Source organism: Arvicanthis niloticus, chromosome 24 (genome assembly GCF_011762505.2).
Source record: "Arvicanthis niloticus isolate mArvNil1 chromosome 24, mArvNil1.pat.X, whole genome shotgun sequence".
Taxonomy (NCBI): Eukaryota; Metazoa; Chordata; class Mammalia; order Rodentia; family Muridae; genus Arvicanthis; species Arvicanthis niloticus.
The window spans coordinates 26,278,699-26,301,810 of record NC_133432.1 but is presented as its reverse complement, the minus strand read 5'-3'; the positions used below and the strand labels follow the sequence as shown (position 1 = coordinate 26,301,810).

At 51.7% G+C, this 23,112-nt stretch overlaps 1 protein-coding gene across 3 annotated transcripts in view; it reads right to left on the bottom strand.

The window, feature by feature from the left end:
- The window catches only part of Dtx2 (deltex E3 ubiquitin ligase 2), a 40,419-nt gene continuing 17,307 nt past the window's right edge, over positions 1-23,112 (bottom strand). For 2 of the 3 annotated variants that reach the window (XM_076923210.1, XM_076923211.1), the window contains 8 exons: positions 22,357-22,993; positions 12,380-12,483; positions 6,712-6,849; positions 4,831-4,904; positions 4,184-4,342; positions 2,176-2,337; positions 1,583-1,672; positions 1-605 (listed from right to left, as the gene is read on the bottom strand). In XM_076923210.1, coding sequence (XP_076779325.1) covers positions 378-605; positions 1,583-1,672; positions 2,176-2,337; positions 4,184-4,342; positions 4,831-4,904; positions 6,712-6,849; positions 12,380-12,483; positions 22,357-22,993 — 1,592 coding nt within the window. In that variant the 3' untranslated portion in view covers positions 1-377. The remainder of the gene's footprint in view (positions 606-1,582; positions 1,673-2,175; positions 2,338-4,183; positions 4,343-4,830; positions 4,905-6,711; positions 6,850-12,379; positions 12,484-22,356; positions 22,994-23,112) is intronic. The other variant, XM_076923212.1, reaches the window with a different exon arrangement.

The window sequence follows — 23,112 nt, the reverse complement described above, 5'->3', positions numbered from 1 at the left end:
CACGTTGGCTATAGGGTCTTTATTGCAAATAAAATCTGAGGTATGAGAAGCTGACCAGAAGCTGGGAGTATGGTAGTCCCTGCTCACCCCTTGCTGGGTCACCAGTCCACCCAAGGCTGGAAGGGCCGTCCCATCCGTGCGCTGAGGTAGCTCCAGCTTACGCTTCCACAAGTACAATACTGAGGGTGCCCATTTTCCAGGCAGACCCCAGCCCAGACAGGATGGTGGCAGAGAGGCAAGAAGCCCAGACTTTAGGAGGAGGTGCAACCCCAGTGGGCTACACAAACCCAACAAATACTTTTGCCTCTCAACAAAGGCACACCTTCCTGCCCACCACCCAGGGGCTCTGGGGTGGTCGACAGAGGCAGGCCTGAAGGTCACTGCTGTTCCAGGCAGTCTTCGGTCACTCCCTGGGCAGCGAGCTCGGCCAGCACATTCTGCAGGTAGTTGGGGTCCGGATAGCCGTGGCCTGTCACATTGCGGTCCATCTCAGTCTTGTGGTGGATCTCGTTCCACACCACAGTGTCAGTCTCACCCGTGGTGCTGGAAGTCCCCACGGTAAAGATAAGTCGTCTCTTCCAGGCCACCTTCAGGAGTTCCAGGACCTGCCGGGAAGAGGGAAGGACATCCCTTTGATGGCCACTGAGGCTCTGCTCTGACACACTGCCCTTAGCTCAGGAGGTGGGCCACACAGGGCTCCGGAAGCACTTCCCACCAGCCTTGACCCAGCCCAGCCCTCTCTTCCTTCCTTTCACCCTGAGCTGGCCTTCCCTCCAGATCTGACTGGACTAGCGACCTCTCCCCTCCTGTAGGCCTCCTACTGTGAGGTCCTCCACACATAGCTTGGGGGAAGGAGTGGACCTCAGTGGGAGAACAGTTATCTGGGAACTCCACCTCAGAAGGACAGAGAGAAGACAGCTAGCAAGATGGCAGTGGGCTACACAAACCTGATGAACCAAGCTGGATGCTCGGGACCATGTAATGGTCAGGGAAGGATCCAGAGCGGTCTTAGGATTCCTGCATGAAAGCCGTGTACAGCCCTTACAGCCCCATACCCCAAATAAATGAAGAAAAAACAAAAAACAAAAACAAAGAAACAAGTCCAGCTCATCACCTGGTAGCTGGAAGAGATGTGTTTTATTTTTTGAGGAGGAATTAGGGCCTTGCCTATATACCTGAGGGTGGCTTTGAACTCTTGATGCTCCTGCTTTCATCCAAGTACTGCAGAAACGTGCACTGTGCCCAGTTTATGGGGATCTGTGCACACCAGGCAAGTACTCACAGGGAGCAGCCAGGAGAGCTCCCCTTGCTGGGGTCTCAGACGCCTGGCCGGAGGCAGGCCTGGGGCTCCCTCAGCCTTGTCGGGGCCCTGCCCTTCCCCAGGCCTATATCCAAGCTCACAAGTCAGTCCTTGCTGAGGTCCCAGGCTGGCAGGTGTCCCTAGCGTTTCCTGTGGCCCCTCACCACGCTGACCCCGCATGGAGCCCGGCTCTCCTCTCTGGAGCTGCTGTTCAGGTCAAGTCTCCCCATACATAGTGGGCCCCTGGTTAAAGGAAACAACCGGCTGGGGGTGGGGACTTACCTTGCGGCCCTGAGGGCTATCTGGCAGGTAGCATTGCCGGGGAAAGCCTCGGGCAGTGAATGGTTTCCCAGGGCTGGGGTGCTCTGGTCCCTGTGAGAAGAACGGGACATCGTGATGGCAGCCAGTTGACATGGCCTCCCTCCCAGCCCTTCAACCTCCTGACGCTGGCCCGGCAACCTCGTCTTCCCTAAGACACTCAGAACTCCACCAGGGGTGAGGACAGCACTCCTGCTTTGAGTGCCTTTCTTCATGACCCCCTGCATCAGGTTTCTGATATGAAGTCTCAGGATTGAGTCCCTTAGAAACAAGGGGCCTGCCCCACTCTTCAGCCTTCCTGCCCTGCACCCCACCACCTACACAGCACAGTCATGGGCCCCCAATTCTCCAGGCCCCAACAGTGCTCTTCATGTTTTAAGCTCGGTCTTCTGCCCGGACCACATGAGCTCGGTCGACTCCTCCTATGGGGAGCTCTCATTCACTCAGAGAAGGGCCAAGGGACTTCCAGTACTCAACACCCTAGCATTCCTCCAGGAGGGTTATCCTGACCCTGTACTGGGTGCAGGCGGTGAGAACACACTGGCCAGGCCCCTCACCTGGATGCCATGAGGGATGTTGTAAACAATGAGTATAGTCCCACAGTCTTCGTGGCCTGGGAGGGACATGTGGAACCTGAACACCTCCATCTTCCCCCACGGCTGCGTTCCAGTCTTCTCCCCATAGATGGTTTTGCAGGATGGACACTGCAGACTCCCATCCTAGAGAGGGCGGGTGAGACAGAATGAGCTTCAAGTCCCAGCACACAGGACAGCCACGTCCAGATGGCACGGTTGATTCTGGCCCCATGCAGTCTCTCCGCAAGGAACCCGGACCTCAGTGGTGCACTGTAGAAGGGTACACTGTGTACAGAGTCCTGATTCTCCATCAGTAAGACACCAGGAGACTGGCACGTGGCCGGAAAATGACGGTCCCGTCCCACTTAGTCACTTTCACAAACCTTCCTGCACATGGCTGTCACGAAGTGGACAAGGAAGTGGGCCTCAATGACTACTGTGTGACTTGGTTCCCACTCCCAGCCTGATTAACAGGACAGCAGCTGGGTCAGCTGCTCCGGGCCTGAGGACTCTTCCTACGTGACATGACACGCAGCCTGCAGTGAGGAGTGGGTCCTAGACAGACGAGTTTGTCTGATTTAGCTATTTATTATTAATTTGTGTGTGTGCATGTGGGGGCTAGCAGACAACCTATGGCTCTGTCCTTCCATCTTTACATGGACTCAGGGGATTAGACTTGTTCTGGAAGCTCTTCTGTATGTCTGCCCTGTTTGTTTGTTTGTTGTCTGAGGCAGTTTTAACGCAGTCCAGGCTGGCCTTGCACCCAAGCCTCTTGCATGAACTTCCTCAATGCTGAGACAGCAGGTATCCATGCGTGCAGTCCTGAGACTGTTCATCTGTGCATGGTTTACTACTCAGAACTCTCATACAAGACATGTGCAAGTGACATACGTGGACGTTGTAGTGTGTAGGGGATAGAGCCCTAAAGCTCAGAGGAGCCTAGGATCCCTCCTGCAGGCAAGCTGGAGAAGTCATGTACTTTAAGCCCTGTCCAACATATTCCTAAAGCTTGTGGGGGGGACTCAGGGTCCCAGATGTATACTCAGAAACATCTTTTTCTGATGCTGTGGGTGGAACCCAGGGCAAGTGTTCAACCACTGAGCCACACCCCCAGCCCCTCACTGGGGGATTCTAGGTAGGGGCTCTACCGCTGAGCCACTAGCCCAGCCCCTCACTGGGGGATTCTAGGCAGGGGCTCTACCACTGAGCCACACCCCAGCCCCTCACTGGGGGATTCTAGGCAGGGGCTCTACCACTGAGCCACACCCCAGCCCCTCACTGGGGGATTCTAGGCAGGAGCTCTACCACTGAGCCACACCCCCAGCCCCTCACTGGGGGATTCTAGGCAGGGGCTCTACCACTGAGCCACACCCCCAGCCCCTCACTGGGGGATTCTAGGCAGGGGCTCTACCACTGAGCCACACCCCAGCCCCTCACTGGGGGATTCTAGGCAGGGGCTCTACCACTGAGCCACACCCCAGCCCCTCACTGGGGGATTCTAGGCAGGAGCTCTACCACTGAGCCACACCCCCAGCCCCTCACTGGGGGATTCTAGGCAGGGGCTCTACCACTGAGCCACACCCCCAGCCCCTCACTGGGGGATTCTAGGCAGGGGCTCTACCACTGAGCCACTCGCCCAGCCCCTCACTGGGGGATTCTAGGCAGGGGGCTCTACCACTGAGCAACGATCCTGGCCTAGGCTTTTATTGGTCTAATCAGGGGTGATCCCAAGCCTTGTCACCCCATGGCTTAGCAGCTGCCCTTCAGCCTGTTGCTGTACTAGCACCCAAGATATCTTGGCTACTTCTTTGCTTTGTTTTCTTGAGACAGAGTCCCTATATGTAGCTCAGGCTGTCCTAGAACTTAATGCTTCTACTGCCTCAACTTCCACAGTACTGAGATCACAGGTACGTGACACCACACTGAGGCAGTAAGGTCAAAGAGAGTCATGGGGACCGGTCCCTGCGCCCCACCAGACTGACTGTGGTACCTTGTTCCCGTTGCAATACATGGCCAGCAGGCACAGCAGGTGGAAGGCATGGCTGCACTTGGTGAGGCGGCCCACGACCATGGGCCCAAGGACCTTGCTGTCAGTCACATCACTGTACCCAGAAGCCACAGACAGTTTCTCCATACAGATGATGCAGTCCTGCAGGGAGCACATAGCACACAGTCACCACTGTGCGCCCACTTTATGGTGACAATGAGCCAGTGCAAGGGAGAAAGTAAAGTCCTGGCTCTGTAGAAGAAGGGGATGCTAGGCCGCCAAGTCATCCCACAGCCTATTCTAGAACACAAGACCACATAGGTACCTCTCACCTATGTCCTTGAAAAGCTGACCAAAAACCACAGGCCATGAGGCAAAAAGAACCACCCAATGGCTCTTACTACAGACAAGAGCCAGAGAAAAAGGGGTTCCTTAGACAAGGCCACCTTGTTCCTTCACAAAGCTGGCCTGAGCAGAGTCAGACAGTCATGCCTACCCGACAGGCCTGGGGGGAAAGCACACTGCTGAGGACCTCAGCTTGGCTATGAGGTAAGAATGAGCTCTAGCCACCTCCTCTTAGTTATGTCTAACCATAAGAGGCTGGAACCAGTAGACCCTGAGGGCTGGGATCCTCCTCCTAGAACACATACCTCTTCGGGGGCCACTTTCAGCTCCTCAGTGTATTTTCTGATCACCTGCTCCGGCTCGGGCTTAGGTATCCCTTCTGGAAGAGAACGGGATGTGAGTGCTGTCCCAGGCATGCAAGATGGGAGAGCAATGCTGAGGGAGGAAGGAAGCAGGCAGGCAGGCAGAAGTTCCGGCTGCGAAGAGGAAAGGTTAGCAGGGCTGAGACAAGAGAGTTAGCACAGGACGCCAACACCTGACCCAGGCTACCTGCTTACAGACAAGGCTGGTCCAACAGGGGAGATCACAGAAGCTGACCAGTATGGACTCCTGAGCAATATCCCCCCAGGAAACCACCCCAAAAGTGTCAAAGACACTTGCTCAGAGAGCAAAGCACCCCAGGAGATCCTGGCAATGCTGCCTGTCCAACTGTCAACACTCTTCTGTAGAAATTTCAGTGAGAGAGGTTGTTTCCAGTCTAGCGGGCATGGGGAGGGGCAACATGAGCATCTGTGTGCACTGAGAATGCTGTCACACCTCACTGAGTGATCCTGGGAATGGCTGCTGGCTGTGCATGGAGATTAGGGGAGCCCTGAGGCAGGGACCAGAACTCTCCAAGGAGCAAAAGAGTTGGGACAGTGGGCAGCAGGGTCCCAGAGTCTCAGCCAAGCCAGAGAAGGGGCAGAAAAGGGACCAGGGAGAAGAATGCAGGCATGAAGTAAACACCCTGCCAGGACTCCACTGTCATCAGAGGTCACAGTGGTCTCCTGTTTGAGGCCATCTTGAAGCCCTCAGCCCATGGCTGCAGATTTATAACCTGAGAGCCGGACCACATGACCCCTCCTGCACAGAGAAGCAGGTGAAAACCACATGGCAAGGCTGGAATCAGGGGACATAGGGCTTGATCTAGTTCATATGTTATGACCAAATCTGAGCACTTCAGAGACCCTAGAAGTGCTGCTGATAGGAGGTGTCAGCTGTTAGCTCCTGGGGAATGTAGAAACCAGCAGAAGGTACTACACACCTCATATATCTTATACTCACCAAGGCACACAGACACACACCCCTACCTCTCACAATCCCGCAAACACTCATACTCTGGCCACTGGCAAAGAAACCAAACAAAAAGATCAACATTCTTAAGCTACCACAGAGGGGATCAGGGAGCCTTTCAGAAGAGCCCAGTCAGTCAGGCCTGGTGGTACAACGCCTTGCAGTAGCCTTGGGCAAACAGCAATCATCCATCTCACAAACTGCTCTGTGGCTACAGAGGTCTCGGAACCCTCTTCCAGCACTAGCCCTGACCTCCCTCTGTTTGGGACCAGCTAAGCATGTCGCTGCCCACCTGCCCACAGCTTTCAAGAGCTGAAAGGAGCTTCCGTTAACGGCATTGCAGGGGCACCTATACCCAAGAAGGCCTCATGTCTGTATTCTTCCCCAACAGAGTGGGTATATGAAGAAGCTGCCAGCCTGTCCTGCACAAATCTGCCTCTACAGAAGCAGAATTCCAATGTGTGCAGACAACTAGGACTTTTAGCTTAGCTGGTAGACTGCTTGCCCGACATGCACAGAGCCCTCCCTCCCTGGGTTCTAACTCAATGCTACATGAACTGGACCTAGTGGGAGATACCAGCATGATGATCAAAGTTCAAGGTTGGTGAGGCCACCTGAAGAGATGGCAGCATCACGATCTGCACCAACACTGCAAAGTCCCACGTCCTCAGTGACAAACCCATCACCCAACAATGCCGATGGGGAAATGCCAGTAGCTACCTGTGCTGGCAGACAGGGCAGGGAGAAGAGGTGCAGAAGAAGAAAAGGGCCATGGTGGGCAAAGAAGAGAGTCCAGGCAGCAAGGTTTGGAGGAAGCTGAGCAGGGCTAGAGAGTGTGTGTGAACCGGAACTACCTTTTACGGACATTTTCCTCAGCCTCTTAACTGAGCTGTGACTTTTAGAGGCCGGACGGGAGGCGGGAGGGCCGGTGGGCCGGGGTGCACGGCTAAGACACACAGGGAGTCCAATGGCTGACAGCACACTCGTCATGCCTGCACGGGTGCGAGATCAGACATGCAGAGGGACAAAGGTTAGAAGGAAGCATTTCACACTTGGTGTTCATGACCCTGCTCAGAGTGAAGTGGTGACACTGTGCATGGCCATCGAGACAAAAATCTCCCCAGGAGAGGGGATCTGATCACTGGAAGGGCACCAGTGCTTCGACAGGCCAGACACCAGAGAACCTGGACTCCCAAGTTCCCCAGGAGTCTACATAAGCAACTCCCAAGCCTGTGCCCACAGTATGTGGGGACAGAGTAGAGGACAAGGATGGTGGCTTACAAGAGCAAGGGCAGAACAGCCCAGGGGCCTCCTGAGTGGCGTCTCCCATGCTGAGCACAGGGAAGGAAAAGACAGGAATGTGGCAGGGTGCAGCCAAGCTGTGGCAACAGGGGTAGTCCCAGCAGTGCTGGCTCCAAGAGCCTGGGGCCTTCCCTTGACCCTTTCTTTGCTAGAGCCACTTGGCCCGGCTGTGCCCTCCCCTCTTGGCTTGTGATCATCTGGCCTCTACTGAGATGCTTTCCACCAGCTGCCCTCAGCCCTCTGGACTGTGTGTAACCGTGGCTGACACTAAGTGTCAACCTGACAGGCTCTAGACCCACCAGGAGACTTGCCTCGGGACACATCCATGAATCTCCAGAGTAACTGGATTAACTGGGCAAAGATCGCTCTGACTATAGGCAACTCTGTCCCTGGGCTGCTGTCTGGACTGACAGAGGAAAGAAAACCAGGCCACCAGTACTCATCTTTCCGGCTTCCAGACTGGGATGTGACATGACCAGCTGCCTTCTCCAGCATGTCCTCAAACTGAGACAAAATAAACCTAATTCTTCCTTCCTCTCTTCTCCTAGCTCTTTCTGTCTGGTTTTCTGTCACAGGAGGGTATAAGTAACCATATACAGCTTCAATGACACTGCTGAGGTGGGGCCGCTCCCCCAATGAAGCCACCCCAGAGCCCCCAGCTGTGGCTTCCTTCATCTACTGGGAAAAATCTGCAATGGGCACTGATGCTGACACTGGACACGGTCCTGTCTCCATAGGACTACCCCATTGGGACCCACACTTTCCCTAGATGGACACTCCCCTGAGGATGCCCCTTCTCTGCATCCTCTGATAACCTGACACTTCCTGGGAAAGACTGTTCTATTGCTGGAGGTCCTTGTCCCTACCACACTGTAAACCCCTCCCACCACCACCACCACACACACATACAGAAACACACATGAGTTCTCCCAGCTCTTAGTCTGATTCCAAAGGCCCTCCTTCCAGAAATAGATGCCCTGGCTTCTTAGCCACCGTGATGGCAGCTTCCCCGGTCCTCTGAGCAGGCCTCCAGTGCTGGCCCAGCCCTCCCACACCCCACGCCTTTCTAGGATAGGTTGAACTAGAGAGCACAGCCCGCAGCAGAGGTGCTGAAGAAGAGCTGAGGAGCCGCAGGGCTACCGCGCTCCACGAGGTAATGAGTAGGTGGTGCTGGGGACAGAAGCAGAGGCCAGCCACCACCTGGGCAGCACAGCAGAGGCAGGATGGGGACTGTGTGGTGGCCTCTCACTAGGAGGCACGAAATGCACACAGGAGAGGCTTATTGGGTGGGGCCACCAGAGTGGGTCATCCCACTCTAAGGATGCACCTGAGCTCAAATGCAGTTGCCACAGGAAATGGGAGTTCGTGGCAAAAGGACAAGGAGGTGCAAATGGCAGAGAGATGGAAGGGAGAGCGATGGATTAGCTTTCCTTAGGAAAGCCCTGATAGTTACTCTGCCTCCTGACTGTGCAATGTGACCGGATGCCTCACATATTCACTGCCATATACCCTGCCATGAAGAACTGTGCCCCGTGGAACCATAAACCGAAATAAAAGCACTCTGTACTTAAGGCTCAGGTCAGGTATTTAGTCACACGGCAAGGAAAACCAGTACAATGATGCTTCCCTCACATCCCAGGGGCTGAGCAACTGTGCTCTCAGCCAGGAGGCGTCACTGTACACACTGTGGGTGAGACATCACGCCACCATCACCTCAGCCTCTTCACTGTGTGCCTTTTTTTTTTCACCTAGCTATCTGAAATCCCTCAGGCTTGTATCATGTCCTCAGCATGAGCCCACAGGATAAAGATGCCACTGACCTCCTGTTGTGTGCTCAGCGCCCCGGGCACTGTGCATATCTACAGAGGAGCACCGAGATCCCCTGAACCACCACTGTCAGCCCCAGGAACCAAGTCTCATCCTTCCTGCCCCTCTGACACAATGTCCAAGCCTACCACTCCAATCACAAAAGCACCCTACACAGGAATGAAGAAAGGCCTCTGGGGTGGGGATGTGGCTCAGAGAGCAGGGTGCTTGTCTCGCATGCACGATGCTGACTTCCATCCTCAGTGCTTCGTAAGCCGGCGTGATGGCGCACCCCTCTCATTCCAGCACTTAAGAGATGGAGGCGGGAAGATCTGGAGTTCACAGACATCCTCAGCTACACTGAGTTTGAGGCTAGCCTGGGCTATATGAGACTGTTTCAATAACAAAAAGTTCCCACTTCAAGGTCACGTAACAATGAAACAGGAACACCAAGGACCACGCCGTGTCACTGTCATGGCCACACACTATCCAACAGCCGACATCACAGGAAAACCCCTCCCACCTAACATAACCTCTCCAGATGCCAAGTTCAAAGGTTCTTCCAAATGGTTGAACTAAATTAAAGCTCCTCCTGCACCCCACTGAGAGACTTTCCCTACGTGTGAGGCGAGGCCAGGCTGCATGTGACTTCCCTGTCCACAAGCTTACAACATCTAACTAGCCAGTACAACTATAGGGACCTACTTACTGAACAAGAACTCAGTTATCTAATTCCCTCTATCAGCTGTAAAGGACCAAGAGCCAGTGCACTGTTCTGTCCTCATCTAAAATAAATTTTTCTTGCCAAGCATGGTGGTGTATCCCCTTAACCATAGCACTCAGGAGGCAGAAGCAGGTAGACAGATCTCTGTTCAAGGCTGAGTTCAAGGCTGGCCAAGGTTACATAGTGAGAACCTGCTTCAAAAATAAGTAATTTAAAAAAACATTTCTTTTTAATTAAGTGTCTCTTTGTGTCTGTGTTTGGGTTTGTGCATATGAGTGTCACTGCCTACAGAGGCCAGAGTGGGAGCCAGAGTTACAGGCATTCGTGAGCTGCCCAGTGTGTGTGCACAGGACCAAAAAACTTCCCTTAAATGTGTGAGCGTTTTGCCTGCACAGATGTATACTACCACGCGTGGTGCCTGCACGTCAGAAAAGAACACTGGAATTGCAGTTACAGAGGTGGTTAACCTGTCACGTGGGTGCTGGGACCCAAGCCTAGGTCCTCTACATAGGATCAAATGCTCTTAACTGTTGAGTCATTTCTCCAGCCTGCCTTTCTTCCCACACACCCCATAAGTGGCAAATGACCTCAGTAGTTCCCCCGAATATGTCTGCTAAAGTACCAGCGTGCATGGTTACAGAGATCTTCAGTCTCTCCCACAAAGCCAAGGGCACCCACACTTCCTCTAAAGACAGCTCTCCCGAAATGGACAACCATATTCAAGGTACCTCTGGGATCCACCTGTCTACGGCACAGCCATCACCCCTGTCAACACTCTTGCTGTAACTCAGGACATCAATACACCACAAAGTAGCTAAAGGAGGGATGGAGAGATGGCTCAGCAGTTAAGAGCACTGGCTGTTCTTCTAGAGGTCCTGAGTTCAATTCCCAGCAACCACATGGTGGCTCACAACCATCTGTAATGGGATCTGGTGCCCTCTTCTGCCATGTAGGTGTACATGTAGACAGAGCACTCCTACATCTAAAAATAAATTAAATAAATACATAATACAAAATAATAAGAATTATACTGTGTCTTACTTAGCACAAGGTGGGTATTAAGGAAGGAAGGAAGGAAGGAAGGAAGGAAGGAAGGAAGGAGGAGAGGAGAGGAGAGGAGAGGAGAGGAGAGGAGAGGAGAGGAGAGGAGAGGAGAGGAGAGGAGAGGAGAGGAGAGGAGAGGAGAGGAGAGGAGAGAAGTTAAGTTCAAACCAGACAGAATTCAGGAGGCTGGGGCAAAATGATCAAGAATTTGATGGCAGCCTAGGTGACAGACTGAGCTACTATCCTAACAGTCAGGAGGTTGAGGCATTGGGCCTACATGGAGTCTCTGTCTCAAACAAGACCTAACTAGGGCTAGGTATGTAGCTCTGGGGGCAGAGAGCTTGCCTAACACGCACAAGCTCTGAGTTGCACTCCTAGCACCTCGTGAAGCAGGCACAGTGCACATGATAGTCACTCTGTCACTTGAGAAGTGCAGGCAAAGAGATCTGGAGTTGAGGGCCTTCTGTCTCCAACCAGGGCCTGGTAGGTGATCTCTGAGTTCAAGGTCAGCCTGGTCTATAGAGCAAGTTCTAAAATAGCCCAGGGCTACACCAAAAAAAAAAAAAAAACTCTGTTTCAAAAACTTAAAAAAAAAAAAAAAAGATGGGTAGATGGGTGGATCCAGGAGGCTAAGTGAGAGGCTGGTGGGACAAGGCCCTTCATCAGAGCCCAATGACTTGAGACTGATCCCCAGGACACGATAGGAGAAAACTGACCCTACAGGCTGTTTTCTGACCTCTATATACATGAGATTCCTGAAAACCCCACGACCTGACCACCACCACTCCCACACATAAATAAATGTAATATTTAAAGTTTTAAGGCCTAGGAAGATAGTACAGCCGGTAAAAAATTACTGTGCCAACTATGAGGAACTAACTTTGATGCCTAGGACCCACATAAAAAAGCTAGGCACAGTGGCTTCATTTGTAGTCCCAGTGGCTGGGGAGGCGGGGCCAACCAGATCCCAGGAGCTATCTAGCTGGGTAGTCAGCCAGCCTAGCACAGCCTGTGAGGCCCAGGTCAATGAGAGACGACTTTAAAACACAAGGTGATTGGCTGCTGAAGACACAGCCTGAGGTAGTCCTCGGGGTCCACCTGCATGCGTGCTTACAAAACACTAACCCAAAACAGAGACAGCTCAACAATTAAAAACACTTTCTGTTCTTGGAGGTTTGGTTCCCAGCACTCAAACCAGGAAGCTCGTAACTGTCCGTGTTTCCAGTTTCAGGAAATCTGATGCCTTCTTCTGGTCTTTTCAGGAACCTGTATTTATGTGGTACACATACGTGGTTCTGGTCCATACATATACATAATAAACAAATCACAACATACACAGACCTAACTGGGGCCAGAAGGTCTCCTGACTCCCTTGAGGGCCCTGGGAGGAAATGCTCTAACTGCAGTCCAACTGGCCGTAGATGTAGAGAGGTGTCCACCAGGCCTGACATGCCCCGGGGATAGAGAGGCTCCTACATTTGCTCCCTGGAAGGGTGAGGTGGGGGAGTAATCAATCATTCCAAAGAGGCACTGATCCCCAAGAAGTCACTTTGGATTTCCCTGAGGACTCAAAGGGTGACAGGGCCTTCACTCCACCATTCCCTCCCCAATAAGCCCGGTGGGTCACAGTCTGTTAGGACACTTACCTGCAAGCGCCTGCTGGACCCTGCTGGGCTTTGGCATCTGCACGGGCACAGTGGTAGGGGTGCTCCCTGGGCTGCTGGAGGAGGGACCACTGGGGAAGGAGGCACTTGAGGAGAGAAGAGAGCAGACTCAGTGAGTGGCCCACAGCAAGCCTGGGAGGATCCCTGGCTGGACTCTCTCAGCAGCAGTGGGTGGAGGCCCAAGTGCTATTTTCTTGGGTGGTTCGCAAACTCTGAAGACAAGGCGTTCAACCAGGTTTCATGTGGACGCTAAAAAGACATTTCTGCCACTTTCATACGGTGTTCCAATTAAAAACTGAAACACATACATGCATGCATACACATACGTGCGTGCGCGTAGAGCATTCAGGCCAATTAGATGGCTAAACACTTTATTGTGCACGTCCTATCACAGAGGTGGCTACTCTGAGTTTAATTCCCAGAACCCAGAGTGGAAGCAGAGAACCAGTTCCAGCAAACTGGCCCCGGATCTGCGTGTGGCTGCGGCACGTGTGCCTCCCCACACACTAACTAAGTAAATACATGCAAAAGAAATTTAAGGAAGGCTCTCTGCTGGGCATCATGGCACACGCCTGTAATCCCAGCACTCAAGGGGCTAGCCTGGTCTATATAATGAGTTCAGAGGCACCCAGGAGTCAGCCTACATCTCAAAAGACACAGAAACAGAAATGAAACAGGAATGATACCTACAGAGTTCAGCAGGCGGGCCACTGGGTGGTAAAGTCAGTATCACACACTATGCAACCAGACAGTTCCAACACTATTTCTGTGAAATTCCTATCAAAATAAAGCTTATGAATTTGGTATTTTTAGTAAGTGAGTGCTTATCTTGTATGTAAGGCAACTGTAGGTTCTAGCCTTAGATCTGTTAACAAAAATTAAAAAATTTAAAGATTTTAGTTTTAACTATATACATGTGTTGTGCATGTATATGGGTATGTATAGTCGTGTGTGTGTGTGTGTGTGTGTGTGTGTGTGTGTGTGTGTGTTTGCTCTCACACAGAGACCCCAAGAGGGACCTGAAGTCATAGGCAGCTGTATCCTCAGGGCTTCAGGCCAGCCAGTGTAGCCAATCAGTGACTTCAAGTTCAACGAGAGACCCCACCTCAAAAAACCAAAACAAAAGAAAAGAACAAAAACCCAACCAAAGAAAACACAAAACAAAAAGAAAGAAATAAAAGAAAAAAAAAAAAAAAGGAAGAAGCAAGAAGCAAGTGGATCTCCATGAGTATGAGGCCAACCTGGTTTATGTGGCAAGTTCCAGGCCAGCCAAAGTCACCAAGTTCAACACCAGCCTGAGCTACACATGGAGGTTTACAGCCTGCCTGAGCAGCTTCCTGAGACCTTGTTTCAAAGCAAAAAGAGAACTTGGGGTGCTGGTGAGATGGCTCAGTGGGGAAAAGCACCTGCTGACGAGTTCAAACCCTGGAACTGATGTGGTGGAAAGAGAGAACTCAGCCCTGAAGATTTTCCTCTGATCTCCATGTGCAAGTAAATCAGCAGATACAAGTATACATGTACATATGCATGCACACACACACAAAATACATAAATGTAAAAAGGAGACTTGTGTTTGGAACTCAGTGGTACAGCCTTGAGTGAGGCCCCGGTTCAGTCCCTACTACTACAGAATATACGGATGCATGCCCACGGCACACAGGAACACCACATATACAGAATATACGGATGCATGCCCACGGCACACAGGAACACCACATATACAGAATATACGGATGCATGCCCACGGCACACAGGAACACCACATATACAGAATATACAGATGCATGCCCACGGCACACAGGAACACCACATATACAGAATATACGGATGCATGCCCACGGCACACAGGAACACCACATATACAGAATATACGGATGCATGCCCACGGCACACAGGAACACCACATATACAGAATATACGGATGCATGCCCACGGCACACAGGAACACCACATATACAGAATATACAGATGCATGCCCACGGCACACAGGAACACCACATATACAGAATATACGGATGCATGCCCACGGCACACAGGAACACCACATATACAGAATATACGGATGCATGCCCACGGCACACAGGAACACCACATACAAGACATTCTGGCTTGGAGCAGAGCTCTACTTTGAGAACAGTTGGCTAAAGGCCTGAATTCCTACCAGCTCCTTCTCCTCCTTCCCACTCCTGAGGGAGGCCCTTCTGGGTCCTTCCATGCATCCCTGCCTGTTCTGATGACGAAATGTAAAGATTACAAAACCTTCCCACGTGGTCCCACACAGAGGCGCTCCTCACTCGGGCACAGAGGACGGGCACTGTCTGGCTCTTGCAGAGCTAAGGGCACACCAAACACTGCCTCTAGGCTCTGCCCCAGACCTGCCATACACACTGCCACAGATCACAGAAGTGGAGGGTGGAAGCTGCAGGCGGCTGGTGACCTCATCCAGCTGGGAAGCCACACACCCAACTGGAGTTGGGCTGAGGGACAGCCTCCTGCAGGGTCTGAAACAGAGCAGTGCTCCAGGGTTGGCCTGAGTGATAACACGGGCTTTATTTGCCAGGCAGTGGTGGCGCACACCTTTAATCCCAGCACTCAGGAGGCAGAGGCAGGTGGATCTCTGAGTTGGAGGCCAGCCTGGTCTACAAAGTTCAACAACAGCCAGAGTTACACAGCAAAACCCTGTCTGGAAAAACAAAAAGGTGTTTTGAGTTTCTTGCGAATAAGATAGCCCCATGTGGTGGGGCTTCCTGTCCCCTCTATTCTCAGCCCCAAAAGAAGGCAAGGCTGGGGGCATTATGGGTGCACTGAAAGCCAGAGCTGGGCTGAGGTTTTGATGTTACTCAGCTTGCAAGCTCCCCCACCTCCCCAAGCCTGTTTCTACCTCTCCCCTTCTTTTTTCCTTTAGCTATGGTAACATGCAGCCAAGGTTGGCCTAGAACTCACTGAGTAGCTGAAGATGACCCTTGACTCTGGCGTCCAAACCCTGGAGTGTTAGAATTATAGGTGTACACTACCACACCCCACTTGCACAGTGCTAAAGATTAAACCCAGGACTCTCTAGGCAATACTCTGCTAACTTAGCTATAGCCCCAGGCCACGTGCCCCTCTTTAGATAGTCTCATATATATCCCAGGCTGTCCTTGAACTCAGCATGGAAGCCCGGCTGTGCTCAAACTAAGTGCCAGGATTACAGATGCATGCCACCATAGCAGGCTGTTCCTCGTGCCTCTCCTCCCACCCCTCTCAAGAGGGTCATCCGTGGCGTGAATCACTTGGATGTTCCATTCGTAAGCGAGGGCACTCAGCCCAGCATTCTGGGCAGCACTGCAGAGGCAGGCAGACCGCCCAAGTTTGAGACAAGACAATACATAGTAAATTCCAAGCCAGGCAGGGTCACACAGCAAGACCTTGTTTAAAAAGACAAAAATAAACAAACATAACAACCATGCCCTTCACCCGCTTCACCTCTCCAGGGAGCAACGAACTTGAGCCCAGAATCAACAGTGCCAGAGAACCCAGAGTTTGGCTCTACAGCTTCCCAGCATGAGAAGGTTGTCTAGGGAGAAAGCCCATGGCCCCACAGAGATGGGGTCCCGGCTACTTCCCCACTCCCAGGTCTTCGCTCACCAGAAAGACACATGAATGGAGAGAGAAAGCTGGACTCCACAGCAAAGGCAGCTGAGAATAAGAGACAAGGCCTTTGAGTCTTCGTGTGATATGCACAGTGTTCAAGCGAGTTTCTGCATGCATATGGGGGTATGCGGACATCATGTCCGACATCACACTCAATTGTTCTTCTACCTTATTCATGGAAGGATCTCTCAATCGAACCCAGAGTTCACCAATATGGCTGCTTGCCAACCACCTGACCTTGCTCTGAGAATGGAATTCCAGGAGGAGAGCCGTGCCCACCAGGCATTTGTGGTTTTCAGGGGCCCCAAACTCCCATCTTTACACTGAATAACCAATCCTCCCCATCCTGACTTTCAATGTTCTATACAGACAGAGCCTGACAGTCCCAGGCAGAACAAGGCTCAAGTCAAAGTAAATCCAATGTCGCCCCATCCCCCACCCTGGACTTGGGCTACATTCAGCTCCCATTTGGACAGACGAACAGTGATAGTCTCTGAGGTAACACTACAAAATGGCGTGCCAGACCCACTCCAGAGCTTCCATCCCTATATATGGTGATGAATATAAAACCCAATATAAAAATCAAGATGCCTCATGACTTCCAGATGAAGGAAAAAGACAAAGCAGGCCCCCAGAGGCCGCACTGAATTGAAAGATCCACAGCAACACTAGAGAAAAAGGAAAAAGCAGAGGCCAGCAAGATGCCTTAGCCAGGGAAAGAGCCTTGCCCCAGGCCTGATGACCAGAGTTGGATCCCTAGGAACATAGGAGGGGAGAACTGATCTCCACAAGCTGCCCTCTGCCCTCCACACTTGTGCCATGGCACGATGTGTCCTGTGCATGTGTGAATGTGGACACACACATAAATGTAATGACAAGTGTTTAAAACAGCTGAGCACGGTGGTACACGCCTTTCACCCCAGCTCTCAGGAGACAGAGGCAGGTGGAACTCTGTAAATCTGAGGCCAGCCTGGTCTACACAGTGAGCTCCGAGACAGCCAGAGCTACACAGTGAGATCCTGTCTCAAAAAAAAATAAGTTAATTAACTAAAATTTAATAAAAAGAAAAACCCTGGACCTGCAACATGTAACACTCTAATCTCAAACAGGACAGTGGCTGACCCAAGGACCCATGGCAAGAACGGGAACGAGGCAAAGCCTCAGTTCTAGTCACACGGCAACGGCAGCCAGACTTCCAGGGCAGTGGCGATGGGGAACGGAGGCCCCTCAGAGCAGCACTGGGAACACAGCAGAGGCTGCTGGGTGTGGTGGCTCATGCCTGTAATCTCAGCGGTCAGAGACTGAAGAGGATGGTGAGTTCAAGCCAACTTCCAGTTACACACAAGGCAGCTGACTACACTGCAAAGTCCTGTCTAAAAGCAAACAAACAAACAAAAAAAGGAGGGTGGGGTGGGGAGGGGAATTGTGGGAGGGGGCAGGGCGAGAAGGCTTAGCTGGTAAAGGGACATGCTGCCAAGCCTGAGGATCCACAGGTTGGAAGGTGAGAAGCAACTTCATGAGCAATCCTCTCATCTCTGCACTTAATAGTGTGGTAAGCGAGTGCATACTTGTGCATACACACAAAATCGTATCAAAACTACAATCAGGGGCTGGGGAGGCAGGTAAGAGCATTGGCTGCTCTTCCAGAGGACCCAGATTTAACTCCCAACACCTACAAGGTGACTCACAACCATCTGTAACTCCAGTCCCAGGGAATCCAACACCCTTTCCTGGCCTCCTCAGATGCTCGCGCACATGCGCGCACACACTATACACATATTTTAAAAACATTTTTTTAAAACAAGGTGAGCAGGTCCTGAGGCAGGACCTCTGACTTTTATGTGTATGTAAACGCATGTCCACAGCACACATACTCTCTTGTCTTACGTAAGTTTCCAATCATGTGTTAAGCCACATTCATGGCTCAGCTAGCTGAAGCCTGTGGGACACAGGCTGGACACACCTGGCTACTGTTTCAAAGCTGCCAGCCCTTGTCACCACCCTTCATCAAAATGCTAGGCAAGTTGTCCCGCCCAGCTTACAGAGCCGGGCGTGAGCAGGACACACTTTGGAAAGTTTTCAAGCACCCTCATTAGAGGACGTGTTTTGCTGCTTAAAGAGATAAAACTGCAGCTACCAGGAAACGTCCTTACACCCAGAAGCTCAGTTACAAATGACACAGCTTTGTCTGGAGTGCATGTTTCCAGGGGGCACAGGCAGTTTCACCTAGACTGAGCAGAGGGAAGGGAAACCACAGGAGTTTTACAAAATAAAAATCTAAAGAAAGGGTATGAGTCTCCACAAAAGCCTGAGGTGTTTCTCTCAGTCAGGGGCTCAGCAGCAGGCAGAGTAGGTCCCAGGCTCCCTCAAGCTCCGCTCTGTTCAGACTGGCCCTGTCTGACCACTGCTGCCTCCCTCCAGACAGCTCAGTAAACTCTCATCTAGTGCTGCTGACCCTCCCTTGGCTGTAAGACCTGCTGCCACAACCCCTGGGGAGAACGAGGCGCCAAATGTTTGCATTTCTCCCAGTGCCAGCTGGGGGAAGAGACCAGAGGGTTAGTTAAGCCCCAAGGCTCTACACCCCATCAGAGCAGAGTTCGTGAGGAAGGCCACAGAATAATTAGATATGGGAGGCTGGCGCCATGCCACCAAGCCTGAGGGCCGGAGTGCAGCTCCCAGGACCTGGTGGTGAAGGGGAGAACTGACTCCAACAGGCTGTACTCTGACACACACACACACACACACACACACACACACACACACACAGGAAACATACATGTAATTTTTTTTAATTTGAAAAGATATTGAGTAAACGTTTGCTTATCCAGACTGGATAGGTTTGAGCAAGTGAAAGGATACCCCTCCCATCCTGAGAGCCCTGAGGAAACACGGATGCACAGTACTTATGACAAGAGGCAGCCAGCTTGCTCTGAAGCTGTCCAACCAACACAGCAGGCTGGCCCAGTTCCCCTTGTCTCCTGCTACCCAGCAAGTAACAACAGGCAGCCCCTATCCAGAAGCAAGCTGGCCCAGTGACCTCCAGCATCTGCCTGGCATGCCAGAAAGTCCTAGCAGTGTCTGTAGGTCTGGACACGGGGCAGAGAGGCCCCAAGCTTCAGGAGCACCATCTGAGGAGAAAAGATCCAAGAGCAAGGCTGACTCATCCTGAGTCCCCGGGTAGAGCTCTGGTGAGTCGCTCCCCAGTGGTTCATGTCTATGACCCTGGTACTCATGAGCTATTTATTACTTGGGAGAGGGAGAGTGTGTAAAGGAGCAGAGAGAGAACGAGAAGGAAAAGAGCAGAAGGGGAAAAGAAGATAAGAAAAAGAGGACGAGACAGAAAGATTTACCTCCGCTTGTAGCTATTCAACAAAGCTGAAACTTTGCCTCAGTGTCCTAGGCTGACCACAGAAACCCATTCCCTTGCCGGGCGGTGGTGGCGCACACCTTAAATCCCAGCACTCAGGAGGCAGAGGCAGGCGGATTTCTGAGTTCGAGGCCAGCCTGGTCTACAGAGTGAGTTCCAGGACAGCCAGGACTACACAGAGAAACCCTGTCTCAAAAAACCAAAAAAAAAAAAAAAAAAAAAAAAAAAAAAAAAGAAAAAAGAAAAAAGAAAAAAAGAAACCCATTCCCTCAAAGACTGACCTACACACTAAACCGAAGTAGCAGGAGAGAAGAATATCCCGGGGAGCCCTGCAGACTATGTCCATGTAAAGCCTGCACAGGTCTGGTGATGCCTGTCTGGACTCCCAATTTCCAGGGAGATAGACCTACATGCCTCACAGTACACATGCCCCAACTCTGGAGAAAGAACCTGAGAGGATGGTGATCCAAGCCCTTGATTCTCCCTTGTCCAGCAGGCCCCGCCTCTCATTCCACACACTGAAGCCAGCTTCAGTGCCTATGTGTCCCACACAACTAACTGCTTTTCTTTTTTTTTTTTTTTTTTTTTTTTTTTGTTTTTCAAGACAGGGTTTCTCTGTATAGCCTTGGCTGTCCTGGAACTCACTCAGTAGACCAGGCTGGCCTCGAACTCAGAAATCCGCCTGCCTCTGCCTCCCAAGTGCTGGGATTAAAGGCGTACGCCACCACCGCCCGGCTGCTTTTCTTTTTAGGGTACTACCAGTCTCCTAGGCACCAGGCTAGACAGACAGTATACCACTGAGCCACACCCCAGCCCCTCCCTGGGGGATTCTAGGCAGGGGCTCTACCACTGAGCCACGCCCCCAGCCCCTCCCTGGGGGATTCTAGGCAGGGGCTCTACCACTGAGCCACACCCCCAGCCCCTCACTGGGGGATTCTAGGCAGGGGCTCTACCACCGAGCCAGGCCCCAAGCATGGAAGATTATAGATAAGTCATTCTAGTGCTAAGCTGACCTGCAGGTCCTCATCTGCAGACTCCAGGCAGACATCTCTGATGTCCATCCCTGCCCATGTCATAAGAGTAAAAAATAAGTTTGTCAAGGTTATCAAAGCCCTGGGCAGCTCACATTTGTTCAGGTGGGTTTTACAAAATACTACTAGCTTTTGTAAGATGCCTGTGTATGCAGGCACTTTTTTTTTTTTTTTTTTTTTAAGTGGTGGTGCTGAGGATGGTGAAGTGATTGCTTAACGCTCTAACAAAGGAGGAAAAAGAAGGATGGAGAACTCCAGACCAGCCTGAAATACAGAGAGACTTTTTCTAAAAACAAAACAAAATTTAAAGAAAACAAAAACCACATAAAACACCAGAGCCAATGCGATGGTTCAGTGGGTAAAGACTGCTGTCAAGCCTGATGACCCCAGTTCAATCCCAGACCCACACATGGTAGGAGAGAACTAACTCCCACTATGCACTGTGGCACCTGCCCTTGCAGGCTCGATTGCCCACCCTCCCCCCTCCCTCCCCCAGACGCCCTCTCTCTCTGACACATACACACACACACGCACGTGATGAAGTAATTTTTTTAAAAAATACCATCTAAAGCCAGGCCTGGTGGCACACGATGCCTTTAATCCCAACACTCAGGAGGCAGAGGTAGGAGGATCTCTGTGAGTTTGAGGACAGCTTGGTCTACAAAGAGAGTTCTAGGACAACCAGAGCTCAGAGAAACTCTGTCTTGAAAAAAAAGAAACAAAAAAACAATCTGGCTTTGGGGCTGGAAAGATGGATCAACAGTTAAAAGCACTGGCTGCTCTTCCAGAGAATCCAGGTTCAATTCCCAGTACAACATGGTGACTTATAACCATCTGTAATTCCAGTTCTAGGGGATTCGAGATCCTCTCCTGGCACCAGGCATGCACGTGCACAGACACAGTACAGGCAAACCAGCACACACTCAAAAACGAAAACAAAAAACCATCAAACCAAACTACAACATCAAAATCTCACCTTGCTTTGCATGAGGGCATAAGCTATAACCAACACCTGGAAGACTGAAACAAGAAGACTGACGTCCAGGCCAGACTCACCACCTGGTTTGGAGGGGCTCTGACGTCATCCCCTCTCTTGGGCGCTGCATCCCAGACTGTCCTTCCCCACCTACCCTGCGCTACTCAGAACTGAACAGTGGCTCAGGGTTAGAGCTGCTGTCCCACTCTGTATCTGCTCACAGCAGAAGTCAGCGAGTACTGTTATTCCAAGTATCCTCTGGGTGCAGAGCACCCTCAGGCAGTATGTAAGCCCTGGCAAAGGTCTGCTGCACCCTAGGACCCTGAGAGAGGACTGTTGAGTTGTGGATAATCGTGGGTAATAGCCTATAATACCAACACTGAGGCTGAGGCAGGAAGCTTGTTCAAGGGTGACATACTGAGTTCTAAGTCAGCCTGAGCTACAGAATGTGCCTATTTAAAAAAAAAACAAAAAACAAAACAAACAAACAAACAAACAAAAAAAAAAAAACAAAAAAAAAACAAAACAAAACAAAAAACCAGAGTTGGAGCTGTGCTTAGTTGGTAAAGTGCTGGCCTGGCTGGCATTCCCACAGCCCTGGGTTTGGTCTTCCAGCACTTGAGAGGTAGAGACAAGGGGATCGAGAAGTTCAAGATCGTCCTCAGCTATACAGGGGATTTTGGGGCCACTTTGAAGCTACATGAGACCCTATCATCAAAAATACATAAAAATTAGAAAGATTAAAAGACTGCTGACCCCAGAACGACTGGGACTCAGCAATCAAAAGTGTCCTGGCATGGTAGCTCCATGGAATGTCAACGTGGGCAGCCAAGGAGGATCAGCACACAGGTGGCACTTGCAAAAGACAACACACAAGGAGCAAGCAGGCATGAAGGTGCAAGGCTGAGGGAGACACTTTCCACAGGGGTAAAAACAAAGTTATAACTGGTACCTGGCTCCACTGGAGGTGGACGGTCCTGAGGACAGGAGCTGTGGCCCCAAGTGGGAGAGGCTGGAATGGAATAGGGACTGGTTGCCTGGAACAGGAGGTGCTGCACCCCAGGGGTTGGTGGTGTTCAACCTTGGTGCAGATCTAGCCCCAGACAGTGAAGGTTTATTGTATGGGGCAAAGGCCTGGTGGGCCCCAGTGACAGTGGCAGTCCGGTGGGGTGCTTGGGGGGCAGGATATGCAGGCAGGTTGGTCATGGAGTGGCGGTAGCGACCTGACACAGGGCCAGTTCCACTACCATGGAGGCACTGTTGGCAAAAGCAGATGAGTCCCATTTGGCGTGGGACAGCGATGTCTGAAGTCACTGGGTAAACTGGCCCCACTTGGCGTCGCACACTCCGGCAGAAGCTGGAAGTCTTGTTGGTTTGAGTTAGGGTGGCATAGTTGACAGTGTAGTTATACCCCAGTGGGGCCAAGTCCACGACCTGGATGCCCCGGGCCACTTGCTGCTCCAGATAGTCACAGATTCGAGCTTCATAGGCTACCCAGGATCCATCGTCGCCTAGCCACTCCCAGACGATGCCCTGGCCTGGGGCAGAACTCTGTGAGAACAGGTGTCTACGCACAGACCTCATGGTGCCTGTAGGGAAGATCAGGACCCATAAGAGAGAGCCTCCTGCCGCTCTACATGCTCACACTGCAAGTGTACACGGCCATACCCATTCTTCTGTGGGTATGTGTGTGTGTGTGTCCATGTGA